We start from the raw sequence: 25,587 nt of genomic DNA, 5'->3' as shown, positions 1-25,587 counted from the left end.
GCAAGAAAGCATACCTTTCAAGAGCGGACCATTGTAAAGGCCTCTTCCTCCTCAACACTGGGATAAATGACCCCTCTCTGCCCCCACTGTGCGTGAATGCTGCTTGAGTGCTGAGTGCCCTTAAGAGGGAGAGGGAGAGGGAGAGGGGAGGGAGAGGGGGAGGGGAGAGGGAGATGGAGAGGGAGAGGGAGAAGGGAGGGAGAGGGAGAGGGAGGGAGAGGGAGAGGAGGAGGGGAGGGAGAGAGGGGGGAGGGGAGAGGGAGATGGAGAGGCTGGGCTAGGAAAGTGAGAGGGAGATTATGTTTAAGAATTATTTGTTCTAAGGGAAACCTCATGGACCCCAGTCTGGTAGCTGGGAAACCAGCACAGGACTTCCACAGACCCCATGAATGTGGTGTCAATTAGGAGGACTGGGCAGTCTGTGGGACCTCAGGTAATGGATCAGTATGTATCCCTAGTACACAAATGGACTTTGGGAGCCCATTCCACATGGAGGGATGCTCTCTCAGCCTAGACACATGGGGGAGGGCCTGGGCCCTGCTCCAAATGATATGACAGACTTTGAAGATTCCCCCATGGAAGCCTCACCCTCCCGGGGAGCTGAAAGGGGATGGGATGGGGGTTGGTGGGGTGATAGGGGAGGAGGGGAGGGTGAGGGAACTGGGATTGTCAGGTAAAACAAGTTTGTTTCTAATTTAAATAAAAATATTACCATAAAAAAGAATTATTTGTTCTGAGCTTCAAAGCCCTAATAAAAACAAACCAACCAACCAACCCTACTTGTTTCCTGCAGAGGCATAAGAATATAAAGAATACTGCTCAAGATTCAACCCCATTGCATATGGTTTCTCTTATGGGAAAATGAAGGTAAAATAAAGGATTTTTTCCAACTTGTAAAATGCCAGGAAGGGTCAAATGCCTAATATGTATTTACTCATTAAAACAGACTTCTTTAGGCAATTGGGCTCAAAAGGCTTTCCAAGGAATTAAGAACCACTCTGGAGTACTGTGGGCACACCTAGCTGGATCTTCTACCCTCAGCTTAAGAAACAGTCACTCTGAACCAAGCCAAGCCAAGCAATTAAAATGAACACTCTCTGTTTTGAATTCAAATACCAAACCTGGTCTGAAAAGAGCTTATTTTCAAACAGTCACCCCAGGAAATACACCCCTGGAAATACAGTTCCAGGACAGCCAGGGCTACACAGAGAAATCCTGTCTTGGAAAAAAAGGGCAGAATCAAAGACATTATAAAAGTCATGTCAAAGAAGAGGAAGAAAAACATATTACTAAGAATATAATGAATTCACTCCAAGCTTATAGCTGTTTTCTGGTTCAAGGCTAAAAATATGTTACTTATACCATGTATAACAAGTTTTTAAATATATATCTCCTAAGTAAAACTGTTAAAAATGTAAGACCAAAGCATAATTTCCTAATTAGTATCTATTTTATTAAATCACAACATCAATTTCTAGTAAAAACATTAATAAATTTTTAACATTCAATCCAAATTGAAATTTTACACATTTCTGTTTAAATGCTCAAAGTAACCAGATCACTTTGGAACTAAAAGTGTATGTATTGTTTTGATAAATGTGAAATGGTCTTTAGTAGTACAGTAAGTTTACATATACACAAAAAGTTACACCATTATAAGTGTGTGCTGTGGAACAATCTAGGAGAACTCTGGGAAGAGGAAGACAGAGTGAATCGCGAGCGAAACACCATGTAGCAGTCAAGGAAGCAACAAACCCAGGCATCACCGGTAAGCCAAAACCATGTGGAGATATACAGATTAACAGAAATGGGTCAGTAGTTAAGAGAGAGATAGCCAACCAAAAAGCCTGAGCCATTGCCCAAACAGTTTTTAATTAATATATTCCTCTATGTGTTTACTTGGGACTAAATAGCCATGGGACTAGGAGGGACAGAAACTTCAGCCTACAATTAGCAGTATAATTTATTTAACCATTTGGCCACTGTTAGACTTTAAAAGTTTCTTTTACAGTCTGGTAATAAAGTCCAGTAACAGCACTTTCATAGTATACAAAGGGCACTGTTTTTTTTTTTTTTATTCCTGTATGACAAAAATTAAAACACAAACTGGACTTTCAAACCTGCTCCTAATATTTGTTTCTACAAAAGCACGGGAGAATATCATTGTGACTTCTATATATTTTGGTCTATTCCTTTGTGCTATTTTCATGTAAACAGAGTATTACTGTATCTACAATTCTTTTTATGTGCTGATCAAGTGCTTCCAAAACAGCCTCCATTTCTGGAGATAAATATGGCAATGTAGCTAACTTTTTAAAAGGTTATAGCTATTGCTCTAGAAATTTTACTTTAAAATATATCTTTGGGGTCAACGATAGCTCAATAGGTAAAGGCATTTGCTGTTAAGCCTGATGACCTGAGTTCAATTCCTGGAACCCACGTGGTAGAAGGAGAGACTTGGCTCCTACCAACCAGAAACATAAACAAGTTCCAAAATAAATTTTATAAGTCTTAAAGGGTTGGTTTAATCTGTTAATTGCCAAACAATTCTCTCAGAAGGCATTCACTCTACATAAAATTGCCTTATAGAATATAAACAGCAATAATTAAACCAAGGGAATGCAATACAAATAGAGTATACTTCACTTCCTTTGAAACGCATCAAAGGTGAATGCAAGATGACTGCCAATATACCACTGAATACCTCCATGCAGTAGCTTCCCATGTCTGAGCAACACAACTGCTTTCCCTGTCATTTGGGGGCAGGAACTCATTTGCTAAGCTCCATCAAGATACATCTACAGCTAACAGCTCCCTTGTTATAATGATAACTCCTGTGCAGGCTACAGCACAGATGGCACGAATTAGCTTAACAATTCAGAAAGGTACTAGCTAAGTATTATCCTTAAGAGCATTAAGAAAGAAATTATTTAAATTGTTTTCTAGAAGGTTTCATTCACTCCAAGAACCCAGTTTAAGAAAGACAGAAATAGGAGAAGTGTGGCCCTTTTGAGAACATATGTCTTCATCGCCAAAGCTCAAACGTTTCCAATGTATTCACTTTTCTTAATACTGTTCATATGCTAAAGATACAGGAAACGGGTTACTTTATTGATGGAAAATGTAAGGCTTGCTGAACAACAGTTTAAGATAGTACCAGAACAGAAGAAAGATTTTTTTTTTTTTTTGGACTCAACTCATTAGACCAAAAAGAAAGGAATGCTGATCGGTAGATGATTAAGGAGTAAAATGATTGTCTGGGATAATCACTTAGGACTGGGGGAGTCTCATGTGTATTTATATACCAGAAGCTTTAATGATCTGTGTCATTTCATGTTTCTGAAATACATAAATTGCATTACACTATCCATCTATTCCTCCTTTTATATAATATACAACATTTACTTTGCACTGATCATCATTGAAGGTACTCACATTTAACATCAGCATCAATATTAGTTATAGCCATTAGGTATCTTTCAAATTCTGTTATTAAAAACTGTGCCAATAGACACAGCAGGGAAGGAAGCAACACTTACACATAGGGCATTCACAAAAAAAGGATTTGAACTTTAAAATATTGAAGAGGTTAGTGCTACATCTCTGAAAGGGTAATCTCCCACTGTGTAGTAAGTCAACACTGATAGTTAGGCTGTGCAAAACAGAGTCCACAACTTATGACTCTGTTATAGTTAACAAAGTAGAAGTTGAGGAAAGAAATTAAAGTAGGGAGAAAATGTGAAGGGTTTCTTTTTCTTGCTCATGGCAAGTTTTAGTATAAGGTGAAGGTGTTTGCCTAAGTGATTATATATGTCCTTAGTTAATAATGAGTTCCTCAATTTATGAACTCTAGACTCACAACTGTGGAGAATCCAGGGGACCAAAAAAGGCCCTCTGTATGTGGGAGATAGCTGTGAAGCTTGGACTAGCTCAGAGACTCATGGTAGTAGGATTCCAGTACAAACTTGGTATATATGAGCTAGCCCATTCCCTGTGGTAGGATGCTATGCTCAGCCTTAATGCATGGGAGAGGCGCTTGACCTGCCACACCCTACTGTGCCAGACTTTGTTAACTCCTCACGGGAGCCCTTATCTATGAGGAGAAATGGACTGGGGGTGGGCTGGGGGGACAGGAGGAAGAACTGTGGTTTCAATGTAAAATGAAATTTAAAAGAATTATAAAAAGGAATGAGTTCCTCAGAGATGCAGAACATCTTCCACTTGCAAATACCTTGTAACACCACGTATAGCAATTTCTATCATTAAATCAAAGGCATTATTCAGTCAAGAATTATCATCAGGAAAAATGTATTTAACACACCTAAGATAAAAAACATTTCTCAGAGGATTATGGTAAATAAGAAAAACATGAATTCAACTACAACATACTTTCTCAATTATTAAGCTGGGGACACTCTAAAGAAAGAGATATTCTCATATCATGGTGGTTGAAGTATAAAATGATACAATCTTCTGACTGGCAGTTTGCCAGTATTAAGTAAAACTAAAATTGTATTGGTCTTTTAAAGCAACCACAAATATCAGTCACTTCCAAGAACTTATTCTACCATAAACGTATGCCTGTGCAAAATAAAGTTAAACACTGCAACTTCCTTGGGGAAAGCAAAGGACTGAAAATTATTCAAATAGTCAGTAGTAAGAGATTGAGAGAAAGAAAAATAGTGCAGTTCACAGGGAATGCCATAAAGCTCCAAAGAATAAGAAATTCTTTTAATATGAAAATATAGCTGGAATATATTAAGCTGGAATATAATAAGCTACTTTCAAAATAAAAATTAAACAGCTAGGGATATAGTTCAGTGCTAGGGCACTTCCCTAGCATGCACAAGGCTATAGGTTCAATCCCCAAAACTGCCAATAAATTAAAAATAAAAACAGAAATAAGAGGCAAATAAAAACTATATCCATATCTGTGACTGGATCTGAAGAAATAGTAAGACATAAAAGAAACATTTTAGCCAGGCATTCGTGGCTCACACATTTAATCCCAGCACTCAGGAGGCAGAGAGGCAGGTGGATCTCTGAGTTTGAGGCCAGGCCTGGTCTACAGAATGAGTTCCAGGACAGGCTCCAAAGCTACACGGAGAAAGCTTGTCTCAGAAAACCGAGAGAGAGAGAGATAGAGAGAGAGACAGAGAGACAGAGAGACAGAGAGACAGAGATATTTTATTAAGCAGCCCCAAGGAACTAGGAAAATGAAGATTAGAGAGTAAAAGTACAATTCTCATTTTTTGTTTTCTTTCTATTTTTTCTTTTTTGGTTTTTCAAGACAGAGGTTTTTTGTGTAGTCTTTGCTGTTCTGGAACTAGCTCCGTAGACTAGTCTAGGCTTGAACTCACAGAGATCTGCCTGCTCCTGCCTCCCAAGTGCTAGGATTAAAGGTGTGTGCCATCATTGCCTGGCAAAGAACAGAAATTCTATAAAAACTTTTACATGTAGTTTTGAACTCAAAACTTAAGCCTAGGTAAAAATATATTTGTTATAATGTTAAAATAGGTAATAAAATTACAGATATTAGAATGACTATTATATAAATGCATGGCAAACAGAAAAACAGTAGAAGGAAATGTCCTGGAATTATCATAGGAATTTTTTATATGATGGGAATATATATCGATTTTTCTTTCATTTTTTTCCATATATTTTTTCTAAGTTATGTATAAAGTGTATGTTCCTGCCAGAGCAAGGAAAAACCTCACTGTTCCAACTATTTCTATAAATAATGTACTGTATTCAATAACTGACTTTCAGCAGCTAGTACCTTTGCATGGACCTTTCAGAGTATAAAAAGAAAATCAACACTCACGAGGACAGCACTATGGCAACAGCATCATTGAGGACACTTTCACCGAAGAGAAGAGCATAGAGTTCAACATCAACTTGAAGCTCATGGAAGATGGCAAGAACAGTCACTAATAGAAACAAAGAATCAGAGGAATATTTAGACACCACAAACACAGCATATGTCTCTCAACAAGTGTTAGGCAGTATTTGGATATTGATGTTTTCCTTTCTAATATTCTCTTACTTGCATTAAATATTCAGTATTTTCTGACAATATTTGTTCTTAATTGGCTACATGGAATACTACCTTTCTCAAAACAGCTGAAAATAATCTTGAAGGCCAACAGTCTTCTTGCAAATTCAAAGAATCTGGTTTTGTACATTTATTTTCTATAAAGAGTTTATTCAGAATGTCTTATAGACTAAGTAGCAATTAATCTTTAATAAAGAAGAAAATATGAAAAGCATCTCTTTCTGTAAGCAGCCTTGGAGCCTCACAATTCACTTCTGTTTAACACGCAAATTGAAACCATTCCAAGTTTAGTAAAGACCTTAGGAAATGAAAACGCAACTTTAGCTTTCTGACTGGCATAAGATTTATGACCAGAATAACAGCTGCCATATTTAACTGATGAAGAATCCAACTATCAGGATATTGCAGGGTAAGAAGGACAGAAAACACAACACTCCCTTCTTTTGGGGAAACGATTATATTAGAATTTTTAGAAAATCAGATAAGACTGGTAAGTTAGATTTTCACTGCTGGGTCACATATTGCCTACCCATTAAATAAATTGAAGCAGATATAAAAAAAATTGATATAGCCAGAAATGACAGCATTTTCAAGTAGGAGACACAAAACCAAAAAGCTTGAGTTTTAAAAGATATTTCAATTGCAAAACATGGGAGCAAACATATCAAAATGCAGATATGTCATATATCTGTATATACATGCATGAAATTCTGTAAAGCAAAGAAAAACTGGGGGCTAGAGAAGTAACTCAGCAGTCCAGAGCACTGGCGCTTCTTCCAGGGAACCAGAGTTCAGTTCCCAGTAACTATGTGGAGGCTCAAAACAGTCTCTAATTCTATTTCCAAGGAACCTGACAACTTCTCGCGGCCACCAGACATGCACATGGTACACAGACATTCATGCATGCAAAACAACCTTACATGTAAAATAAAGAGGGAAAATTTAAATCTTTTAAAAAAAATTATTTGGGGTACATTTTATTTTATTGTTTTATTATATGTGTCTTGTTTGCATTTATGTTTGTGTACCATGTGAGATTCTGGTACAGATAGAGTCCAGATGAGGGCACTATGTTCGTGCTGGGAACTGAGCCTGGGTCCTCTGGAAGAGAAGCTAATGCTCTTAACTGCTGAGTCATCTATCCATCCACAAGAATATGATTTTATGAAGCTTACAAAAAGGAAGGAAGGAAGGAAGGAAGGAAGGAAGGAAGGAAGGAAGGAAGGAAGGAAGGAAGAGGAGAGTGGAAAAATACTGTCAAATTTTGAATAGAGAACCTATGGCTCAAACTTCTAGCAAAATAATAGAACTAGTGAAAGTATATACATAATCTAGAAATCTGTCAAAGTTTATGAACAAAAGATTATTGCTTGAGATAGTAAAGCAATACTCCAACTAAAACAAAACCAGAACGTTGAAGTAATGTTGCCAGTTCAATCCTTAGACAGGTCAAGGTACCTACTTCTCCTGAAAAGTAAGGACACCCAAGACCACTGGCTTGTTGAAAAACTTAAGGGGACAGGCTCAGTGTATCTATAAAGAAGCAATCAATATGATATTGCATTTTTAAAAAAAAATGTTAAGCTATAATTAGGTGTGGTGGCTTGCCCCTATAATCTCAGTACTTGGAAGGCTGAGGCAGAATTACCACTACTTGGAGGCCAACTTGGGCTATGAGGCTCAGCTCACCCTAAACTATATATGAAGGAAACCAAAACAAAATATCAAACTAATGCAAACTTGGGTGGCACATACTCCAGAGTCTGAGGCAAGAAGATATCAAATTCAAGAAATGCCTGGGCTATCGAGTAAGTTTAAAGGCCAACTTGGGGAATTAGCAAGGCCCTGTATCAAAACTCAAAACCACAGGAGCTCAGGCAATGGTTTAGTTGGTAAAGTGCCTGCCATGCAAGCACAAAGCCCCAAGTTTACATGTGCTGCACCCACATGGAAAGGCACACAGCACACATGCCCCAGTGCTGGGGCAGGAGAGACATGTAGAGCCTGGAGCTCACTGTCGACCCAGTCTAGACATTGGTGAGCTCCAGGCTCAGTGAGAGATCCTGGCTCAAAAATCTAAGGTAGAAAGCGATAGAGACAGATAACCACACACATGCACAAACGTATACATATATACTCACAGGAACACATGGATCCCACATATAACCAATACAAAATTAACTCATTAATCAGCACCAAAAGGACTGAGGATATAGCTCAGCCATGAAGTGCTTGCCTAGTATACATGAGTCCCTACATTCTATCGAGAGCACTACAAAAAATAAAAATATTAAACTACACGTATGTCTGTCTGAAATGGCCGTCTGAGAACTCTTTTTGTTTGTTCATTTGGATTTTAACTACTCATTTTGAAACAGTCTCACTTAGATAGCCCAGTTCTCTAAATCCCTGACTCCACTTTCAAGTGTTGAGATTACAAGCATGTGCCATTGTGCCTAGTGAGCCCTGAGTAATCCTTTAGAATTATCTCTCATAGCATATGGAACACACTTTTCCCCCTTCCTGTCAGCTCCTGTGTTATCAGAGTTAAGGAAGGAATTCAAAGATAACCTTAGCACACTTGCTTCAGTTGTATTCTATGATAATTAAAGAAGATGATTAACTCACAAGGGCAAAAGTTGAAACAGAGCAAACCGCTATCAAATCCTAACTAGCAGTAAAAGAAAACTTTGACCCTGGGTTCTAAATCTTCAGTCTAGGGGATGGAGACACAGGTCAGTGACAAAGCACTTAGTCAACCCAATCCTGATCCTAAACTTCAAAGAAGTGTCCACGTGTGCTTTGACTGGAAACTGCAAGAGAAGCATTTAAGCTCCATTCCTAAAACATACCTGGGTCTGTGGCTGATACGATGGCACCGAACAGCAAGCAATCTGTAAAGTAAAAATCTCCTGCGAGCTGTCCAGTTACTTTCATCAGGGTTACGCAGCCATACATAATGGACCTGTCCAATAAACACATTCCTATATTAGAAAAACACCAACCATTAAAGAAGTTAGGGTAAAGTAAGAATAAGAAAAGGAATCTACTATAGAGCTCTGTGATTACCCTGGATTGAATTAACAAGTATTTAAATATGCTAATACTTTAGGTTTAAGGAAAAGTCAAACAACTTATTACTAATATGTGCCACAAAAGTTCTTAAAACACACTTGAGATTACAGCAACATATAAATCAAACGCAAGTTAAAAAGTGTTCTTATAGAATTATAATCTGAAGGCTAAGAAGCATCTCAACTTTCCACTCTTACCCAATAACGAAACAAGAAATCGCAGTTCCAAGAAAGGCGTATGCTAAGATAGATCCAAGGTTCCTGAAGAAATGTCTCTGGCAAAAAAGAAAAAAAAAGAAGTTATTTTCTGTTATAATATCTACCAGTATTGATAGAGAACATTTTTCTATTGCACTTTGTTATGCTAACAGTAAATGCATTGTTTTATAGAAGTCAGTCAGAGAAAGCATTCTGGTCCCCGCATAAATTGCACCATTTCAAAAAGACAAGGAGAAAAGGAAGGAGCACTTGGAAGGCATGGCCTGTTTCTGAAGTGCTAGGTCCTAAGAAGCACATGGGCAATTTAACACCCTTCAAAGCATGGGGAAGTGAAGGCTGTTCAAAGCAGAGGAAATGCAAAAGCACTTACCCTCTTCAGACTGTAACCTGCGTAAAATATGATAGGAGGAAGCAGTATGTTGAAAAAGACTTCTGGATCAAAAGTAACCTGTTAAAACACAGAATTCTTTGAGATTATTTCCTTCACTACATTATCAAAGCATCAAAAGAAAAACATTAAGGTTAAACCGGTTAACAGCAAGAGTGTTTCTATGTCAGCTTAAAACACTTCATGTCAAGGGTTGAATTTGCATTTCATTGCTGATGAACACTTTTTATTTATTGGACATTTTTATTTCTTCTTGTGATAACTACTTATTAGCACGTTTATTAATTGGATAGATTTTAGAGGGTTTTTATGGTTCTGTGCATATCCTATACTTTAACATCCTAACTGATGTACACTAGGCATAGATTCTTTTCCCATTCAGTAATCTTTGTCTTCACTGTGTGTGTGTGTGTGTGTGTGTGTGTGTGTGTGTGTGTGTAGAGCAACAACAGAGGGAAACAAATTAGAGCCTAGTATGAAAATGACATAACAAAACCCATTATTTTATATGCTAACTTAAAAGTAAATGTTCAAGATAGGGAATCTAATACTTCCATGTTTTAGGTACACAATAAATTTTGTGTTACAAGATAGCTGTTTCCTACATCTCAACCAAAATTGAGGGTGACAATGCAGAAATAAGTTACAACATTTCTATGGAAACTATACAAAACATTACATAAAATTCTTAGCATGCCGGGCCATGGTGGCACACGCCTTTAATCCTAGCACTCAGGAGGCAGAGGCAGGCAGATCTCTGTGAGTTCAAGGCTAACCTGGTCGATTGAGTGAGTTCCAGGACAGGCTCCAAAGTGACACAGAGAAACTCTCTCTCAAAAAATTCTTAGAACACAAATATTACACACCTGTAATCTCTGCATGTTGGGAAAGGTCTGAGGCAGGAGAATTGCTGTAAGCTCCAAGTCAGCCTGAGCTACTTAGTAATAGACCAGCCAAGGCTACATAACATGACTCAATCTCAATGTTTTTTTTAAATCTTATAAAGTAGAAAAAGGATAAACATATTTGTGTTTTATATAAGAGACCCAAATTCAGAAACAAAATTCAGGGGTGTACTTACTGTTGACTAAAGGAAACTGAGTTGCTAAACAGGTAATCTCTCTAAAACTACATAGTATAATACTGCAGTTAGTTGAAACTTTCTACAAACTCAAAATTTCCAGTCCTCATAGCCCACTTATTTTAAAACCTACTTGTTTCTTTTTAAGATTTATTTTATTTATTATTTATGCAGCATTCTGCCTACATGTACACTTTAATGCCAGAAGACGGCATCGTATCTCATTATAGTTGGTTGTGAGTAACCATGTGGTTGCTAGGAATTGAACTCAGGACCTCTGGGAGAACAGCCAGTTCTCTTAACCTCTAAGCCATCTCTCCAGCCCCTAAAACCTAGTGTTATAACAATGCAGAACCCCCTTTCTGTTCTGAAGGTTGCAGTAGAATTTGATATGAATACTATGCAGCCATACCTTTAACCATGCTAAAAAAAAAAAAAAAAACTTACTTTACTAGAATTTTTAAGGACTGGACTTTTCCATGGCTGCTAAGTACTATGGTTGCAAAGTAAACTCAGTTTATAGGGATTTTTAAAACCATTACAGAAAAGAACTGTGGTGATTTGAAAGAAAACAGCCCCTATAGGCTTAGAGGGAGTGACACTATTAGGAGGTGTGACCTTGTTGGAGTAGGTGTGGCTTTGTTGGAGGAAGTGTGTTACTAGGGGTGGGCTTTGAGGTCTCAGATGCTCAAGCCAAGCCTGGTGTCACTGTCCCTTCCTGCTGCCTGCCCATCTTGACGTAGAACTCTCAGCTACTTCTCCAGAACCATGTCTACTTGCACAATTGCACAATGATATGCTTCCCCCATGATAATAATGGACTAAATTCTGAACTGTAAGCCAGCCCTAAGTAAATGTTTTGTTTTGTTTTGTTTTTTAATAAGAGTTGGTCTGGACATGGTGTCTCTTCACAGCAATAGAAAGCCTAACTAAGACAGGAACACAATCAAGAGGCTATACAAATCAAGTGCTTCTGACAGGAGACAAAGGGTGAGTGAAAACAGCAATGGGTGAAGTGCTCCTGAGCAGCTTCAAGAAAGAAAGCGGGCAGAATGCAGGCAGGCATTCCCAGGAGTCTTGAGAGCTAGTGAGACTGCAATCCAGCCTCCCATGGAAAGCATGTGTGTAATCCTCGACACTCTTACTAGGGCCCCAGAAGTTGTGCTAGATTATGAGTCAAAGAAAGGTTAAATTATGCTTGTCTAGAATACAAGCAAGGCATGGAAGAATTCAATGAAGTATTGATGGGATCGTGGGTAGAACCAAATGAACCCAATGTATTAGTGTACGCTAAAGCAATAGGACAATCTGTAAGTTGAAGAAATGCTTATGCATTCTTCTGAACTCAGGTCCTCACCACTGTTGATTATAAAAACATTACACACAGAGTAAAAAGAAAGACAGTTATAGAGTTTAGTCTTAATAATGAAAATAAAACTTAGGCCGATCCCGGGTTCAATTCCCAGCACGCACATGGCAGCTCACACTTGTCCGTAACTCCCGTTCCAGGGTTTCTGACACCCTCACACAGACATGCATGCAGGCATAACATCGATGGACATAAAAAGATAATAAATTATATATCTAAAAAAATAATTTAATAGCAGAGGAAAAAAACATAGACAGATCCATCTCCTTACAGCATTATCTTTATTAACAGGTTTTACTACATTTATAAAAATAATTATTATTTTAAATATTTACAAATTATAGCTAGGCAGAGTGGCACAAGCTGAAAAGTACAGATACTGCATGCAAGTAACTCCAAGGAGGCAGAGATGCGAGGACTGACTGCCATAAGTTCTAGATCAGCCTGGTCTAAGCAGCAAGTTCCAGGTCAGCCCCCAAAGCAATATACTGCCTCAAATTGAGAGGGGGGAGGGGGAGGGAGAGAGGTCATTCTTCTCTAAAAATTCATCTAGTTGCTCATTACACACCCTTTCAAAAATCCAAACCACCCCTTTAACTAAAAACTTACCTTCCTAAGCATTTCGTTATCTTGAACATTGTTGAGTTCGTGGGAACTAATCTCTCCTTTCAGCATATACTCATAAAATTTTCCACTGACGTTGACCAACAAGGTAGTTGGGCTTGACTGCACTTCACAGCTCAGGGTCACATTATTCACATCACTCGGAACATGAATGCCATACCGAAGCACAAGACCCACCAAAAGACCTGGGAAGGAAAGAACCCCATCAGCTCTCCTTGCAGATAGAAACTACTTATTCGTACCCAACACCCATCCCTAGATTAAGAACAGAGATTTTCTGATGTGAGTCCCTGGTGCATCAGAAGCAATTTGTAGAGCACATGATATTACAATTTAAAGTATTACTGAATTCATGTGTCTAAAAGGTCAATCTTCATATAATCCCATGGGACAGGAGAGCAAATGTGCCCTAGAGTAACAGCAAAGACCACTCCATGTCTAAGTCATTACATACATAACCAATGAGGAAAGTGACTAAGTGAGAAAATATCTTCATATCATCTGTACACAGATTATGCTCTAGGGGTTATCAGGCCGGCAATGCACTCATACTGGAAAAGTACTCTTTTTGAGCCTAGAAAATTTGGTGCACACCTATAGTCCTAGCACTCAGGAGGCTGAGGAAAGGCTGGGTTAAAAACCTGCCTGGGCTACATAGAAAGTTCCTGAAGAGCCTGAGCTACATGAGACCCTATTTCCAAACAAGGAGGAAAAAACAATCCATCTCTTTATTGCTCCTCCTTGGGTTTAAGCTCAGGACCACACACACACACACACACACACACACACATACACAGACACACACACACACAGACACACACACACAATGTGTTTTTCTAAAACTCCCATCCATCAGTTAACAAGATACACATATATGTTCCCTGTATTTATTCCCAAAGCACATGCACATAGGGGTCCAAATAATATATATTTCATAAATGGCAAAGTAAATATGCTATTTATAGATTGATTGAATTCTTCTACTACTGAAAGGTCGGGATTAAAATTTAAAATACCTACCTCAAAATCAATACATGAGAAAAGGTCCTGATATTATAATATTTTCTACTTCCCTATTCCCAAACTTTAGCTTTTTGTTCCTTCTTTGTGTGTGGGGGGTTGTTTGTTTAGTTTAGTTTTGTTTTGGAGACAGGGTTTCTCTGTGTCATTTTGGAGCCTGTCCTGGAACTCACTCTATCGATCAGGCTGGCCTCGAACTCACAGAGATCCGCCTGCCTCTGCCTCCAGAGTGCTGGGATTAAAGGTGTGCTTTTTTTGGTTCTTTTTAACTTTAAAATATTTGAGTATGTATAGATATATGGACGTCTGTGTGGTAGAGGCTAAATAGTAATCTTCACTTTATTGTTTGTGACATGGCCTTGGCCTAAATGTAGACCTCACTGATTTTCACTAGACAAGGTGGCCAGTGAGTTCCAGGGATCTAGCTATCTCTACCTTCCCTCAGAGCTGTGTTGAAGACACACACCACCATGCCTGCTTTTACTTGGGTGCTGGAGACCCAAACTCTAGCTCTCATGCTTTCACAGTAAGTAGTTCATTACTAAGCTATCTCTCTAGCCCTGTAAGCGCCATCTCATAGAAGCCAAAAATCTACTTTTTCATCTCTATAGATTTGCCTATAGTGGACATTTCATATAAATGGAATCCTACCTCTTGTGTCTGGGTTCTTTCATTTTGTTGTAGAATATATCAAATCTTCATTTGTATAGGAAATTAATATTCCATTATATGCATATACTTCAACAACACACTGAACTCATACTTCTGGAACTTTAATTAAGGTCAAGAGTAACAGTGCTAACTACACTTTACCTTCCAATTGCATTTCCAATTGCATTTTATTCTGACTGGTCACTCATTCATTTAATATCTAAATTGCCAACTTATGCTAGCTACAACCTCAGGGTTCATAGATTAAAATATTGTTCATTTTAAAGAATTCTCACTCCGGTTAGCAAAAAAGACAATTTTAACAATTGTAATGCAACACATACACATATACAAAATATTCTAAATACAGAAAAAGAGATATTTAAGCAAGTCTAAGGGAGTGGGACATTAGAAGGTTTACCAGCAATATCACCTAAGTAACTAAATATTATTAACAGGTAGAAGCATAGTAGACTATATATCCACTCAAGGAATAACAGAACATGGCTGTGCTTCCATGTTGTTACATTATGAGCTGACAAGAGGTGAAGTCTGAAACATCTGCAGGAACTGAATCATAAACAACAAGTTTGTTGTAGAAGGGGGTTTGGACTTCATTGCCCTGAAGTAGAAGGAACTCACTGAAGAATGCTAAGTGTTGAGCTTGACATTAGCGTCCCATTTTAAAAGCTTGGTCTAGACTTGAGAGGGTCTAAATGGCTGTCTAGGTGAACACTGCAATCATTAGGCAATAAGAGCTTTGGACCTCATTTAAGAGAGTAATGCCAGAAGTGGGGGTGGTTGGAACATAGTATGTTTTAGAAAGCTTCGGTGGCTAAGTAGAATAGGCTGAGGAGAATGAGATAAAAGACTAGCGGAGCCTTAATGGACTTGACAATGAGATGATTACCTTGGACTAAGCATCCAGATGGAAAACAAGGCCATTTAATGAAGTGGGAACACACAGAGAGAATGGATTTACAGGGGTCAAAGTATGAGCTAGTTTTTAAAATACTTTTATTTATATGTGTGCTTCTGTCTGTCACATATGCACAGGTGCCTACAGGGGCCAGAGGAAAGCGTCAAGTACCCTGGAGCTGTAGGATGAGCAGTTGTGAGATGCCTCATATGAATGTTGGGAACTAAGGTCCTCTGTAAAGCAGCAAGTGCTGTTAACTGCTGGGCTGTCTCTCCAGCCCACTAAGTTTAGTTTCAAGCATGCTGAGTTCAGTGTGCCTGTGCAAAGTACACATTTGAGTATGGGGAGCCTAGGACACAAGTAGAGGGTTTCAACTTAATGATCACAGTTAGTAAAGGTTAGGTACGTACATGAGATGAACATTTGGGAGCAAAAGGATGGGAAGAAGACTACAGATAATGGTCCAGGATTCGATCCATTAACAACTGACACTGAGGGGCCAGTAGGAAGTGGAGAACTGATCATGAATCGAAGGAGGAAAGCCAAAGGAGTAGGAAGAAATAAGTGTTGGCAAAGAACTCAGGAGGAAGTGGAAATTTTCATTTTTGAGGAAATGATGAAAACTATCACATGCTACAATAATGTTAATAAATAAGTAAGGAATGAGAAATCTGTGGGCTTAGCAACAAGGAAGGTGTGGGCTGCCTTGGTAAGGGCAGTTTCAGTGGGGAAGAAGCCAGGCCAGAGTAGAAAGGAATGAAACAGTATCAGGGGCATGTATAGAGGATCGCTCTATCTGCAGAAGGTTTCTTCTGGCATCAGATGGGGATCAGCACTGAGATCCACAAGTAGACAATGTAAAGAGAATAAGAGACCTGGGCACATTGAGCACTAAGTGAGATGTCGCTATCAAATCTCTCCCCTAAAGGCTCAGAGATCTATGCAGAAGAGGAGGCAGAAAGAGTGTAAGAGCTGGAGGTGGCAGATGACTTCAAAAAATGGTATCTTGTATACACAACTGATTGATACTCATATTAAGTCACAGAGACCACAACAGCATGCACAAGTTCAAACCAGACAAAAATCCCAGCACTGGGAAGGAGAGGTGGACACAAAGTCCCATCCCAACCAAGAAGCTATTTGCAATTGATCCCTCCTGGGAAAGGAAAATTCAGTTTGCCCCAAGGGAGTGACGCTGAACATATCAACCACACTTCAGGGCAGGCCCCATTTTCAGAAGTAGATGGCCAACACAACATAGATTCCATGTTCCATTTGGGGGCAGTGTTTCATTATTTTTTATCTTAATAGCTTGTTGTGTATATGTTTTGATTTTTTCTTTGTTCTAGTTCTGAGTGAGAGAGAACATGAAGTTGGGTGAGTAGGGAGGTGGGGAGAATCGGGGGAATCAGGGAAAGGGAAATATGATCAAAATAAACTGTGTGAAAAATTAAGTAAAGAAAGGAAGGGGGTGGAAAAGCAGTAGCTGGTAGGGGGAGGGGAGAAGGAAAAGATGACAGGCCCTTACAGTTAACTCACAACCACTACATGTGCTTGTTACAGTTAGCAGCAACGATGAATTGCTGAACAGACAATATCGATTTGAAAAATACTTTGGCCAATGTTCTGATCTGAAATAAAGATTCACTTTAAAACCTTCAACCTTCTGGATTGGTGCAAGAGCAGTAGCAACTGCAAAGTTTAAATCCAGCACCAAAACGAAACAAAACAAAAAAAACAAATGGATGAGGTGGAGCATACCTATAAGGCAGAAGGATGTTGAGTCCAGACTAACCCCCCATTAGATAAAAGAAAGCAAGCAGGGAAAGGGACAGAGCAACAAGGGGAAGGAGAAAAGGACAAGGAAAGATGAGGAAGGATGTCATGACTGGTTATCAGCAATTCTTGATTGACATAACCTGAGAGGGAAGAAAGGCTATATCCAGATAATCCCTCTGTGTAGGTGACGCAGAGACACCTTTGTCCCCTCCTATCCCCAAACCAGGGGCTCTATACAAGCTATACCTTTCCATTTACATATTTTAAAAATCACACTTTAGCTACTATAAATATTAACAACAGAAGCCTAGATTCTTTCCGATGCAAGGAAGAATGCCCACCAGTTTCCCTGCATGCCTGAACCCACACTGAAGTATCAGGTGCCCAGATCAAAGCCCATCACTTGGGCAGATTTAAAGCACACACCTTGGAAAATAAAACAACAGCATGGAGAACAATTACTTATGTTGGAAGCAAGACAGATCCTTTCATTACAGCAGATGGAACGTGGAATTTCTCTGAAGAAAAGTTGACAGATCAACTAAATTCAAGTTCTGTAAAAGGTCAAATCCTAATCATGGAATTAAAACAATTCCCAGTAAAGAGGACAGTCACAAAAGAGTGCTTTGTCTGGGAGATAAAGCAGAAATGTCTAGCATCCTACACATATGGAGGCACAGAATATATTGATATTATAAAAAATAAATTAATAACAGGCGACAAGAGATATTTTCACAAAACAGAAGCCTACCCATCCCATGCATGCATAATCTACTTATGCTGAAAGCATTGCCAGGGATAAGAAACTCAGTCCTACCTGGCCCACTACAATTTTCTTCTTAGGAATTCCAGCCCAGGCTCCCTGCCTATTGCACCTGAAAACCCTGGTGCTCAAAAATATGGAAGCAATATCACTGAAGAATTAAGTGTAGCTTAATCTGATAAAATTTTCTACACCTTAGGAAATGTTTGGGGATAGCAAGATGTCTCTGCTGCTAAAAGTGTTTGCCACACAAGCCTAATGTCCTGAGTTCAATCCCTGGAAAACTGAGTCCACACACTTATCCTCTTACCTCCAATGTGGCATAATGCAAACATACACACTCATCAATAATAATAAAGCTTAGAAGGAAGTGTTTGTCCTGAAGTTCCAGCACTCAAGAAACAGGGGAAGAATTTACAGCAAGTTTGAGGCTAGTCGGGACTACTCAGTGAGACCCTGTCTCAAAACAAAAAGTAAAAAGAGGGATTTGAGGATATAGCTCAGTGACAGGATGCTCATCTAGCATGAGTGAGATCCTGGGTTCCATGCCCAGGACCTCCTAACTAGAGCACACATGTATTCATTAAAAAAAAAAAAAAAAAAAAAAACACTGATAACTTGTTTCCAAAATGTTGTTAGAGAAGGCTGGAGAGGTGTTCCATACTATAAAAGCACTGGCTTCTCAGGCAGAGGACCCAGGTTTTATGCCCAGCACCTACATATAAGCTTACAACCATCTGTTAACTCCAGCTCCAGGGGATCTGACACTGTCTGTCATTAGCTTCTGAAGGCAATGCACATATGTGGTATACAGACATACATGAAGATACTCACATAATAAAAAAAGTCTTTTAAGAGAATATTGTTAATTCTGTGGCAATAGCTAACTGGATTTCAAGACAGCAAAGAAAGTCAACATTTTTACTGATAACTGTTGTGATTTACTGGCTAAGAAAATGGAGCTATTAAACCAGACAGACTTTTTGAATCCTGACTAAACATATGATAGCAAGCAGATCATTTAACCTCTCTGAACCCTAATTTCCTCATCTGTAAAAAAAAAAAAAAAAAAAAAAAAAAAGAAAAGAAAAGAAAAAGAAAAATTAAGATTATAGTATCTATATGACAGAGTTGCTATGAGGTCTAAATGTGATTCTACTTAAAAGTGAATAATAAAGTGCAAGTCATTGTAATCCTCAATAAACACTAGCTATTAAGTCACTAGATTGTACTCACTTTGGGGACAGGGAATGTGGCACCTATCTGCCTTTCTCATCACATGCCACATACCACAGACATTTAACAAATGTTTACTGATAGAGCAACAGTTAATCCTAGGACTTAACTAAACAAGATTCCCGAGGCAAAACAAATATTTTTTTCTGTAAATTGCTTCTTATTTGTAAGCAGACTGCAATGAGTGATCATTTTTCAGACTTTAATTAACTAGCTCAACAATTTCTACTAACAGTGACTCACTCTTAAGCTTCTTAGGGACTAGCCCAATGAACAAAACTCGTGGGTGCACTGATGCTGTATTTGCAGGGGTTAGGGAGAAGGCTAAGGTGGCAATGTGCTTGCCACGTAAGCACAAGAATCTGAGTTTGGATCTCAAGAACCTATGCAAAAACTAGGTTACTGCAGAGTACATCAGTAAGCCCCGTGCCACTGAGGTGGGAACAGGAAGATCCATGGAGTTTGCTAGCCAGCTGGTCTAGTCAAAGCTATAAACTTCATGTTCAGTGAGAAATCCTGTCTTAAAAACTAAGGTAGACAGTGACTGAGGAAGCCACCCAGTGTTGAACTCTGATCTCCACTGTGCATCTCCACATGCACACGTAAGACTGTGTTTTTATTGTTGTTGTTTTCATCTGTCCAGGTTTTATGTTTGTTTGTTTGTTCTTGGAGAAAGGGTTTCTGTGTAACCTTGGCTGTCCTAGAACTCACTCTATAGACCAGACTGGCCTCCAACTCATAAAGATCTACCTGCCTGTTCCTCCTGAGTGCTGGGATTCAAGACGTGAGCTGCCACCACCACCTCGCTAAGAATCTGTTTCTAACCAGAGCAATTATTAATCTATATTACAATCCAGAAACTGACCATATAAGTGACTTAAGTCTGCTTTGTGTGACTTTTTTGACATAGGGTGTCACTCTGCAGTCTAGGATAGCCTCCAACATGTTATACTCTTGCCTGTTTCCTGAGTTTAGTGATCATGGGTGTTCAGCACCATACTCAGCTGTGGTTTAAGCTTTTTACCCTTGCTTCTTACTAAGATAAACGAGATAGACATGGTAATATAAACCTATCATCTAGCAGTGGGGAGGCAGAGGCAAGATGGTGATGAATTTGAGACCAGCCTGGGCTACATAGCAAGATCCATCTCTATCAGTCAGTCAAAAACAACAACAATAACAACAAACAAACAAACATGATTTTTCTGAGAGTAGTTACATAGTGAAACCAATATCACAATTAGATCACCATCAGGCTGAATCTTAGATGTATAGAAATTCTCTTTTCACCTAAAAATGAAAGTAAAAAGTAAGCTATCTTAAAAATACACAGTAGCATGACAGCTATGACAATGCAAGAGTCATAAGAAGTAAATGGCAGTAATTAGGATTAGAAAACTTTGAGTTTGCTAGACATTCTAAATACATTGACCACATCCCATTTAGTCCAGAATCGGGTTTTGGAGTTAGGAACCTGATTATTCCATAGTCCCTATTTCTCAGGAGAAAATGGAACAAGTTATGGAATTGCAAATCAATCCCAGGGTTGACTCCCAGACTAACACTCTTGCACCTCATGCTTTTCAAGTGATAATCTAGCTTTTGCTCCTTCATAGAATATTGATACTAAGGCACTCTATTGGTTTTCATATTAGAAACTTTGGAAAAGGCCGTCAACAACCCTAGTTTTGTCTATTTCAAGTCATGAGTTAAAGGAAGTTAATGATAGCTAAGAACAAACATTTTCGAGGCCAGTCAAAGTCCCTATTTGATTTTTAAATACTGTTTGTGTCTTACAAGACTAAGCAATGAAAAGAACTTTTCTGAGACTCAGAGGATTGCAGCTGCAATAGCAACAACACACCTATCAGTTATTGAGGATTTACTTAGGAGGCAAGCACTATGCTAAAACCACTTTTTCCTGGTCACGTATTCCCGATGCACAGATGAGAGTAAAAGTGGAGTGGGTCTTGCTAAGATCACACATAGGTATTTGCACAGTGAAACAGAAATCTGGGGCTGAATCTCAAGGGGTTTGCAGCTTCAGACCTCAGTCTGTTTTTGCATGGCCCAAGAGCTGAGAATAGGGTCTTTTTTTCCACTTATTTTTAAAAATCAAAAGATTTAAAATTTAAAATATATTTATTTATACTTTATGTGTATGCATGCTTTGCCGGCATGTATGCTGGTGCAGCATGTGTGTGCACTGAGCACAGTACAGAAATGGGTATCAGACCAAACCAGGGTCTTCTGCAAGAGCATCCATTCCATTGATCCTTTTCTCTGCACCCTGGTTGGTTTTTTGTTTCTTTGTTTTATTGTTGTTTTCTACATTTTTTAAGTTTGCAAAGAGAAAAAAATACAGAGATTAAAATGGAATGACCCTTAAAATCAACAATATTATCTAGCCCTTTTTAAAAATGCCTATCCCTGGTCTAACGCCTTGTACCATCAACTATCTTTTATTATCTCTCTCAATAGGAAAGAGATGATCTCTGATCAGTTCTTTATTTTAATGGTATATGGCTCATTTTGCATTTAACCAAAGTTCAAATGCCATTATGTGCTTTTTATGATTTGTCTTTACATTCCTTAAAGGTCCTACATGTCTATAGATTCTGTACATACTATGTAATAATAAACTAATTAGCAAATGTTTGCTAAAGCTAGTATACAAGTCACACATTGTCACACAGAGAAATTGGATAAAATGTATGAATAATTAACCTTAAGAGGCACTATTACGAATGAAATACAATTTTTGGCCAGGTGGTAATGATGGTACACACCTTTAATCCCAGCACACAGGAGGCAGAGGCAGGTTGATCTCTGTGAGTTTGAGGCCAGCCTGGTATACAAAGCAAGTTCCAGGACAGCCAGGGCTGTTACACAGAAAAACTCTGTCTCGATAAACCAAAAAAAAAAAAAAAAAAAAAAAAAAAAAAGAAAAAAAAAAAAAAGAAAGAAAAAGAAATATATTTTCCTAGTAAACAGGGATATTCCTCCTGCTTAGAATTTATTACCTTACAAATAAAATAAAAATAAAAAAGCCTGAGCCCATGTACTTCATATGGCACACAACTACCTTTTATTGCTACCCTTGATATGCATGCATATTCTAGAAGTCTGGATTTATGGGAAAGGGTGGGGGCTGCATGGGAAAATGCCTTTTAGTGCCAAACATTCGTATACCTATCTTCAAGCCTTACAAACAAACCTCAACCATTCAAGAATGTGCCAAATGAAGATATGAAGATAATCTTCACACACATACTACCCAGATAAGATTGTCTCTCTACCCTCATCTCTTCAGCCATACCCTCCTAGGCAGATATGAGACCCTCAGCAATATCATCTTTCCCCACTCACAAGACTGGAGCATGACTCAAAATGCTTCTAAGTCCATGGTTTAATCTCTCTGTCTCTCTCTCTGTCTCTCTGTCTCTCTCTCTCTCATCCCATGCATAACCGTGAAGATTCTGATTCTCAATTACTATTCGGTGAACTGTTCCCATCATATGGAATGTAATATGCTGCTGGATGGAAGAGCCTAAACTCTGATTCGTCCTTACTCTCATAACCCTGAGTCCTAAGGATCAACCTCAAGTCTCCCTGTCAGGTATTGCAGGTATAGTAAAATAAATTGGGGCGACGTTGAAAATGTCCTGAGCCTTCTGTAGCCTACTTCATGTTTTTTTTTTTTATTTTGCGTGGGTTCCACCAGAGTAAGCTTATCATTTGCATCTGGAAAGAAGGCATACATAGCAAAAGCTGGGCAATGAGTAAAGGTCGACTCTGGTTCCAAATGAATGCCAGATGCTGGCAGTACAAGGCAGCTTCAACGAACCTTAAACAAACTGACACCCCAGAGACATAGATTGCAAGGATGTCTTCCCCTCCCCCCCCCCCCGGCCCAAGCCCCATCCCAAGCACCGCACCCGACTCCCTTTCTGTCCTCAACACCCACCCGCACTGGTCCACAGCTTGGCAGGCAGAGAAGGGGTAGAGGGGTGCAAAGGCAAAAGGGGGTGGGGTCGGAGGCAAAAAACAGCGATGGAGAGCCAGAGAAAATGGGGAGGCGAAGCTGAGAACAAGGTAGGAAAAACGGGGGGCGTAGCAGAAATAAGGGGGGGGGGTGAAGCCAAGAAACGGAGGACGGTTTAAGGGGAGCTGGAAAATGGAATGAGACGGGGAGCAGAATGTAGGCCGAGCGGGACTAGGACAGGAGGAGACGCAGCCGGCAGGCAGAGAAAGGGGTCGTGGCAGCGAGGGGACAGGGGTCCAAGACACTTGCCATAAATCATCGCAAGGCCGGTTTCGTGCAGGAAGCGGGCCCGGCGGTGCTTGAAGAGCCAGATCGTCAGAATGGTGAGGGTGAGCAGCAGGATGAAGATGAGCAGGTTGGCGCTGTCCTGCCGGTGGCTCTCCTCCGCCTGCTTCTCGGACACGATCTCCTCGTCCATGGCTCTGGTCGTCCCCCCGGAGCCGTCCGAAGCCCCGGCCCAGCCAAAGACGCTCACTGCGAAGAGCAACAAGAGGGGCCGCGTAAGCGGACGCCCCGGAGGCCGGCCGATGCCGCGGCGAACAGGCGCCAGCCGCCAGCCGCGCCGAGCCACAGCCATATCTCCCCCCCACCCCCCACCCCCGCCCCTCTCCTCACCCGCAGCCGCCCGCGGTCGGACCACTCCCCGAGGGCTCACGGGAAAGGGGCGGGGCTGCAGCCGAGCCGGCGGGGCAGGCACCGCCCCTCGCGGCCTCCTCTTTTAAAGGGCCCACAGCAGCTCCCACCCTATTCCCCTTCGCCCATCTGCCCACCCATGGAGGACACACCTAGGAGCTTGAGCGCTGTCCGAGACAGCGAATCTAACCCACTGGCTTCCACTGAAGAAACATGGGATCAGATGCACGTTTGCGCGCCCTTTACTTTGATTCTATTCTGACAGCTGGGAAGGGGAGAGGAATTGATCTTCATAACCCATCTGGATATCGTCCCCCAGTGTCTCTTAACAGGATAAGAAGTTGTCCCCTTGGGAATGCCCTCAATTTCCAGCTCTGTAATTTAAAACGGAATCCCCTTATTCTGTCATTATGGGGGGGGGGGGGAAACAATAGCACTGTAAGAGTTCATAAAAGAATCCACACAAAGGCATGGAATGTGTGTATCTGTATAATTGGCGTTCCTTTAGCAGTCAAAGCTTGATATATGTCATCTACTGCAATGGGAACGAATACATAGCTTCAGCCTTGAAAAGAATAGTCACCCAAGTTTGTACTTAGATTTCTGTTCTCCTACTTTGGGGGAGAAGTCCTGGGCGGGTACAGGCTGTTTCCCTCTCCTCTACTTTTTGATGGCTACTTTAAGGCAAATGTCACCAGTTGTTTTACCTTTGACTCCCTACCCTTCATCTTCCCTGCCCCCCCCCCCGCCCCAGAGTAATTTCTGTGTATTCCTCTGGACCTCACAAGGCAAGATTTTCACAGTTGATCTCCATAGTTTAGCTGTGTTTGGGAACCTCTCCAAAAAAGTGTCCATACTTGTAGGATTACTCCTTAATTGTTTGGGCTTCGTTTTCTCTATACTTTCACTTCTACATGAATAAGCTATAAGTCTCAAGCCCTGACCTGTCACCACCCCTTCAGGCCTCTACCTGTTGAGTATATTGAGGATATCCTGGAAAGGAGCATATTCATATTCTTTCCCCTGTGAATATGTATCCTCCCTCAAAGCCTTCATGATGTCATTAGTACAACTGTCAATCCCAGTCCTGCCATTTCGTATAAACCACACCATTGTGAAAGTTTTTCATCTTGGGGCCCGCAATATAGCCCCAGAACAGCACCAAGCGGCTCCAGCGTGAATGCCTGTTCAGTAACTATCTCTGTGAAGATAGTGAAACTTCAGAGAAAGAAAAACAACTCTAGAATGGTGTTTCTGTCTACAGGCTGGGAATTTTCCCACCAACTGCCCATTCATCCTTTTAGTAACTGGGACTGTGTGTCTTCCCAAGAACCCTCATGACCACCTGCCTCCTTTCCCAACTCCAGTCTAACTGCAAATCCCTGTTCACAGCAGGCTGGGCGCGTTACACAGACAAGAAAGCCAGGCAGGCAGCAGAACTTGGCTTCACTCTGTGCCCTCCTCCCACTGGGTTCTCCTCAGACCTCCCTGGATGCCCAGAACACCTGAAAGTGTTTACCTCCTTAGATCAAAGCCACCCATTCCAAGGCTACTTGGCCTCCGCACAGAACCACTTTCTGATGCACGTCTGGATCTTAAGGACCAAGTCACAGGTTTGTTTCCTTGACCACAGTGAACAAACCTCTCCCAGCCCCAGACCAGCACCACAGTTTCCATGGCCCCAGCACCTCGATACTCTGTCCATCTGTAACCTCTAGAAAGCAGGGC

General features: G+C 40.2%; 1 protein-coding gene across 1 annotated transcript in view; it reads right to left on the bottom strand.

Annotated features, from left to right (window-relative positions):
• Window positions 1–23,803, bottom strand: part of Slc9a6 (solute carrier family 9 member A6) — a 55,337-nt gene extending 31,534 nt beyond the window's left edge. The window contains exons 1-6 of the mRNA XM_051179105.1: window positions 23,476–23,803; window positions 12,799–12,998; window positions 9,722–9,799; window positions 9,331–9,407; window positions 8,911–9,023; window positions 5,828–5,933 (exon numbers count right to left, since the gene is read on the bottom strand). Coding sequence (XP_051035062.1) covers window positions 5,828–5,933; window positions 8,911–9,023; window positions 9,331–9,407; window positions 9,722–9,799; window positions 12,799–12,998; window positions 23,476–23,803 — 902 coding nt within the window. The remainder of the gene's footprint in view (window positions 1–5,827; window positions 5,934–8,910; window positions 9,024–9,330; window positions 9,408–9,721; window positions 9,800–12,798; window positions 12,999–23,475) is intronic.
• Window positions 23,804–25,587: the final 1,784 nt, after the last annotated feature.

This window comes from Phodopus roborovskii, unplaced genomic scaffold (genome assembly GCF_943737965.1).
Source record: "Phodopus roborovskii unplaced genomic scaffold, PHOROB, whole genome shotgun sequence".
NCBI lineage: Eukaryota > Metazoa > Chordata > Mammalia > Rodentia > Cricetidae > Phodopus > Phodopus roborovskii.
The sequence above is the reverse complement of the archived record's forward strand: the minus strand, read 5'-3'. Positions and strand labels throughout refer to the sequence as shown.